This window comes from Hordeum vulgare, chromosome 7H (assembly GCF_904849725.1).
Source record: "Hordeum vulgare subsp. vulgare chromosome 7H, MorexV3_pseudomolecules_assembly, whole genome shotgun sequence".
Lineage (NCBI taxonomy): Eukaryota > Viridiplantae > Streptophyta > Magnoliopsida > Poales > Poaceae > Hordeum > Hordeum vulgare.
The window spans coordinates 394,089,728-394,096,335 of NC_058524.1; the positions used below are offsets into that span (position 1 = coordinate 394,089,728).

Below are 6,608 nucleotides of genomic sequence, written 5' to 3' on the forward strand. Positions count from 1 at the left end.
GGGCCTGGAGCGGGATCCTGCGGGAGCCGGGCCTGGAGCGGGGCGGGACGGGGCCTGGAGCGGGATCCTGCGGGAGCCGGCGGGATTGGAGCAGGGACGAGCGGCCGGCGGCTGTGACGGAAAGAGAAGCCGGCGGCCGTGATGGAAAGAGGAACCAGCACGAGTTGCGCGTGCGAAAAAACCTAGGACTCTGATACCATGTTAGGAATAAGCAACTTGTATTACCATGAGGCCATACGCCGGTATATATATACATGTACAGGTGGTGGACTATATGCAGGAAACCACTTATACATTGGGATAATTACAGAAGGATACATAACTTGTATTATAACTCTAACAAATAGCACACCTCCGGCCGACAAAAGATTCCAGACAGTACAAAGATGAAGATGAGATAGCTACCAACTCATCAGGTGCGGAGCTAATTATGCTACAGACAGCATTACGACATTCTATTGACAATAAATATATCTTGCATCATTTCTTTCTTTCTCCAGTGATAACATGCTCTGGACCTCCCATCCTAGTTCCTAGGTGCAGAGAAACATGGACAGATACGCGCCAACCGACCTCAGCTAAATTCCAACACGGCACAAAGAATGAGCACTTGGCCACATGCCAGCTGCTAAAACACTGTGCACATCAACATGCTGGCAACAACTTACTCCCTCCGTTCCTAAATATTTGTCTTTTTAAAGATTCAACTACGGACTACATACGAAGCAAAATAAGTGAACTTACACTCTAAATTATGTCTATATACATCTGCATGTAGTCCGTAGTGAAATCTCTAAAAAGACAAATATTTAGAAACAGAGGGAGCGTAACAGACGACGATTTGTCTTTCATTCCTGCTTTTATTCATGTATCACTAATAAAATGCTAGTGTTTATTCTGTCAACTGTCTATAACAACAATGCGACTCCCAAAAGAATAATTATTAGCTTAAACGACTTGGATCACGCCTACCCCATTCCGGGAAGAAATGCTGTTGGTCATGTTTTGTTGGGACGGCAGGCCAACTGTCAGCTCCAGATCCTTGTTCTCTGCTGGATGTGCTGTCTTCGCAGTCGCAGGAGGCAATGGTGAAGGACCGCTTTGCGGGATCAGGAATGCGCTAGTACATGAAGTCAGGTTAGCTTCAAATGTCAGGGCACTTGTGTTGGCAGTCGCGGGAGCTGATGGGGGTGTCCCTTCAGGGACTATTGGAACTGGTCTGAACAGCGAGGGTCTCCGCGAGAAGCAATCCTAATAGCATGGGGTAAAAGCATCAAGGTCAGTTACTAAATAAGCATAGTGATGGTTCGTTACATTGCAGAATAAGCATAGCAAGAGAGAAGAAATATGCACATCATGATATGAGCCGTTAGACACCCTAGACCATAGTGCAGGTAATACGCACCCAGTACACTAACCAAAAGCACAAACCGCACACGCAATCCCGGTACACCAACCAAAAGCACAAACCGCACACGCAATGCAATTTCCTATAAGACCACTTCTACTGGACCCACCATCTAGTAAGCACGGTTCTTGTACACTGAGTGACAAATAATCTTGATATTAGAAGTTTCAATTTTTATTACAATTGTCATATTAATGTGTAAGCTTCAATTTTAAAGTAACTCTACCAACTCAGGCACCGGTGCTTGCGTTGGCATTTGAAACCACTGTTCTGGAACAGTTGTACTAGACCTTTTGGAGCAGTGATGATACCAATACAGTATAGGATTAACAAACATCATTTTTGATCATCTTTTTTGTTGCTACTTGTTTGTTGGACTAAGACAGCAGAACTATGCTAATAGTGTGAAGGTTATGAAAGTCCTAGGGGTGGAGTATACAGTGCAGCCTACCTATATGATGCTCCAAGACTCTCCAACAAGAGACCATCCAAATCATCGCAAAAGACTCTACAAAATTTAAAAAGTTAAGGATTAGGGTGGTCTAATGTCCAACAAAAATGCAGGCTGCACACAAATGACAGAAAACTAATGATGATTTGACCAGTCAACTAATTTTTTTTCCGAACGTATACTTTTAATGTGAAACTGAAATAAATAAATAAAACTATGATGATTTGCATAGTACTACCTGAATAGAGAGTAAATGGGAGCACCAAACAACTAGCACATATGCACTATAACTCAGAATCCCCAAATCTGCTAGTGAACCCCAAACTGCAACTACAATTTCTCTGCATTTTTTCGACAACTATAATATGGTTGTGACTAGTTTGTAAGATATCTAGTACTCCCTCCGTTCCTAAATATAAGTCTTTTTAGCGATTCCACTACGGACTACATATGGAGCAAAATGAGTGAATCCACACTCTAAAGTATGTCTATATACATCCGTATGTAGTTCTTAGTGAAAAATCTCTAAAAAGACTTATATTTAGGAACGGAGGGAGTAAATAATAGAGCACTCCCTCCGTTCCAAAATAATTTGAGTTCTGGGTTTGTCCTAAATCAAACATGTTAAAGTTTGACCAACTTTATAGAAAAATGTGTTCAGATCTACCATACCAAATACACGTAGTATGTTTATAAAGAATCTCGTGAGACTAGTTTGATGTTCTAGATGTTAATATATTTTTCAAAAACTTGGTCAAAGTTAAACAAGTTAGACTTAAGGCAAACCTACAACTTCAATTATTTTGGAACGGAGGGGGTATGTACAGAAAATCCAGCAGTTATCTGCTAACCGTATTTTGACAATAGCAAATACTACAGTATGGTACTTCCATTACCATGTGGTTCATTTTAGTGAGACTTGTATCCACATTTGTTGCCGTAAAAGATGGAACTGGGGGAGGAAGATCTCTTGTAACTTGTTTTGCTAGATTAGCTGGATTCGAAGATGATACTCCTTCCTGAAAATGAGATTGCCATATCTAGTTCAGTGCTGGCCTAGCATGCTAAAATTAAATAGCGTCTAAATCATGAACTTACCAAGCTGCTGTTCTGGAGTTGATTAGTCATAGTTACCATATCATGAAATTTTGCCATTGTTGGTGGTAAGATGGGGCAATTTGGTGCTGGTGACTGCATTCAAGTGTACAGAGCATTGATTTAGAAATATTCAGACGTCAGGTAAGTACTCCACATGCTGGGCAGGAAGCAAAATTACCAAATCGCTTGCCATCATATCAAAAAGGCTAGACCTGCGCTTCTTCTTGTTTGGATTAGTTTGTCTGAGAAAATATTTCTGAGCATGGCTGGCCACTTGAGTTGGAGTCCTGGTAGTAACAAAATTTTTTGCTATACCCCTCCAGTCTCCCTTCCCCAGCTTTTCGAGACCAGCAAGAAATGTCCTATGCTCTTCTTCAGTCCAAGGGACAGCTGCATAGTTGCAATAAATACTATTGACCGAATGGCAGCAGATAATATATGCATCAAAGAGCTGCAGGTGGAAAAAAAAGATCCGCATATATATTTCTCTTTGCATTAATATGGTAAAAGTTCTTGTTGAGTTGGATATGAGAACACTTTACTATAAAAGCTGTCCCAGAAGATTTACATGGCGTCATCTGATTCTGCTGGTCTCAATACAAGTCAAAAATTGAATCCCGGTTATCCAAAAAAGAATCACAACACAAGAATTTGGAGAAAAAAATAATAACTAGCAAAAACATCAAGAAACCCATGCGGTGCGCGAGAGGGGGGGGGGGGAGTTAGCACATTCACAAATAAATTTAAGCAACTAACTAAACATAATAGGAGTGGGGGCATTCTTGTCATGTTATCTTCTATTTTTATCAAATATACTCGTATGAGATAATATTTGTATAGCCCAACACTTAGTATGGTATGTTTTGAAGTATTTCACTAATCCCAAGAACTATCATCACCACTCCGCTAGACTCGGACAATGTCAGGCATCTACATATCTTAACTTCAGTAATAGTTTCTTTTGTAGCAACTCCTAAATCTAGCTTTAACGAGAACCTGAAACCTCATCAAACAACTCTACATCCGCCTTGCCTACTTGTGCAAATAATGTATGGAATCATTTATGTAATGCACTATTACTAATACTCTCCTGTCTTTAGTCAGTATACACTCGTCCAATATTCTAGGCCATTGTGGTTGCATTAGCATCCAGATAGAAAATGCACACCACTTTATTACTAGAAGATTTATACAGGGAGTAAACGCAGATCCATATAAGTGACATCATCATTCATTCAATTCTAGAGAGCAAAGGCCTGAGACACCTCCCAAGAAAGCCCCATCTTTAGCAAAATTGCAGGGTACTATTTCAAAGTATCAACTGATGTTTTATTTTGGAAGGCTCTAATCCTTACGGAACAAACTATAATAGTCAACTAGAACAAAACTGGAATCTGGAAGTAACAAACCAGGAAAATAGTTTTAATAACTGATCAAATATCACAATAACTGCAGGCACATCACTGGAAAAATGAGGTCCTGATCAATTTCCCAACCAAACCTGGTAGTAAATAATGCATTATGAGAAAACACCATTGCACAAGATGGCACAAAGTAATGATTCATAGGTCAGTGTGATGCAGAAAATTGATGATAAGTGGCGACCCTGATGAGCGGTGGAATGGCGACCGTGGATATTTTTGTATGGCTACCACTTTATGAGCCTTTCAGACGCAGGCATTTGGCAACAGGTCATAACTTTCCTCTACAAAAGACACGGGCCTCGTCTTTTCTAAGCACAATAGAGCTACAATCCATCAAATATTTTATTCCACAAAATTCACCAGACACGAGATATCAAAACTCTCTCTTAAGCTTGTGACGAGACAAATATAAGTACGCAAGCACTACACTACCTTAACATGGCCACAGAACATGGTGTAAATCAGGTACCAGTCCGGTGACAGTCTCGCTCAACCTCTTGCTTGAACGACTAAAAAGGCAAGCTTACACGCAGCCCTTATATGATTGAATATACTGTACATTACAAAAAAGCAATACAAGTAAAAACCAAGGATTCTCTAATCAGTTATATATTTCCCAATCATCCATTGGACATCATCTCCAATCCACACCCTGTTACTGAACAAAATAGACCCCCCCCAGTCCACATCCTTGGATCAGTTTTAAATATTTCTACTATGCAAAGAAGCTTTAGAATAATAAAGGAGCTATCAGCCAAATGTAGAGTACATAAAAGCTAGGAAGCTTGATGGATTCACAAACAAACCATTGCACATATCTATCCTCATTAGCATTAAAACAATAGACTCTAGCACCCAACATCTTACACATTGAATGGATCCATAAGCAAAGAGGAATTAAATGGTTGGTACAATACGAGCACAAAACAAGAAAACAAACTTCCCTCTTTGGTTGACCCGCAAACCATCCGCCGCAATCAAAAATCTACCACCTCAATAGACCTAAATCACTAGACTCTGCTGCATATGAGGTCAGTCCTTTGCTATGCACGCGCAAACACAAAGGAACATCATTTCGGGCAATCCAGGGCATATAAGAAGACTAAGAAAGGTCAGACCTTTATACATCCGAACAGGCTATGATCAAACTAAACATTTGTACGAGGGGAACGAGACGATTCATGGCCAGATCTTTGCGTATTTGGGTACATGTGTACGCATCAAAGGAGAGAATTTGTTTAAGCAAAAAAGGGAGAGGCTGCACCTTTCTTCCTCTCCTGCGCCCTCCGCCGCTTGCCGGCCGACTGCAAAAGGCCGCCGTCGGAGAGGTACCCGTCGCCCGCGCCTCCAGCGTCCCCGGAGGGACAGGCTGAGGCGAGGGCGGCCAGGTTGCCCATGCTCTTGCACTTGCGCATCACGTCCTCCCTCACCGCCACCGGTGGGTTGGGGCTCGGATCCCGGTCACCGTCCGGGGGATCCAAGTGCGGCGCCGGCGCCGGCGCAATGGTGACGCCGAAGAGGCGCATCCCTGGCGGGCGCGAATCTTGAGGCATCCCGGCGGCCGGCTCCGACGAGTGGGGCGGTGGCGTTTTATTGGGAGATGTCGGAGGGGACGAATGGAAACACATTGTCAATTTATCGGACAAACAAAAGAAATGGAGAGTGTTTTTTTTATTTAATATTTGCTGTTGTTTCCTGTTCTGTTTTATTTATACTACTAGTACTAGTGTACTAGCACCTCCCTTCCTTCTGAGGTTTTTTTCTATCATTTCAACCTCTCTACTGTATGTTTTTGTAACCAGTTTGTTGTGAGTGGTTTGTAGTTTTATGTCTTTGTACAGTCAGGTTGCTATAATTGTTGAGTCCCAATGCTTTACATGAATTGCCTGGAGTTATAATCCTAAAATGAGTATTGCACATTTAGATAAATAAAAAAAATCAGATTGTAATCTTTCAATTTTTTACGTGCTATAAAGATTCTTTGAAAGCTACTCCCTCTCTATCAAATATAAGACGTGTTTTGACACCTTATATTTTAATACAGAAATTATAATATTGCCCGTAAAAGAAACTTCAATATCAATCTATATTTGGACTGCAAAATCGGTTAATATATTTCATTTAGCCCCTCTTGCATTATCGGTAATTACAAATTTGTTTCTATGATTAGTTGTGTCAAATAAAACTATGATCAGCGGTAAAAAAGGATAGGCGGAGCTTTGATTGA

At 41.1% G+C, this 6,608-nt stretch overlaps 1 protein-coding gene across 2 annotated transcripts; it reads right to left on the reverse strand.

The window, feature by feature from the left end:
* Positions 1-840: 840 nt before the first annotated feature.
* Positions 841-6,024, reverse strand: LOC123409847 (transcription factor MYBS2-like). 2 transcript variants are annotated; one of them, XM_045102719.1, is made up of 6 exons: positions 5,646-6,020; positions 3,136-3,347; positions 2,958-3,050; positions 2,756-2,878; positions 1,860-1,916; positions 1,209-1,251 (listed from the first exon to the last, which is right to left on the reverse strand). In XM_045102719.1, the coding sequence occupies exons 1-5, from the start codon at positions 6,007-6,009 to the stop codon at positions 1,902-1,904; spliced, it is 807 nt and encodes a 268-aa protein (XP_044958654.1). In that variant the 5' UTR covers positions 6,010-6,020; the 3' UTR covers positions 1,209-1,251; positions 1,860-1,901. The 2 variants fall into 2 exon arrangements, with proteins under 2 accessions (XP_044958653.1, XP_044958654.1); XM_045102718.1 differs by lacking the exon at positions 1,860-1,916 and having other exon boundaries at positions 841-1,251; positions 5,646-6,024.
* Positions 6,025-6,608: the final 584 nt, after the last annotated feature.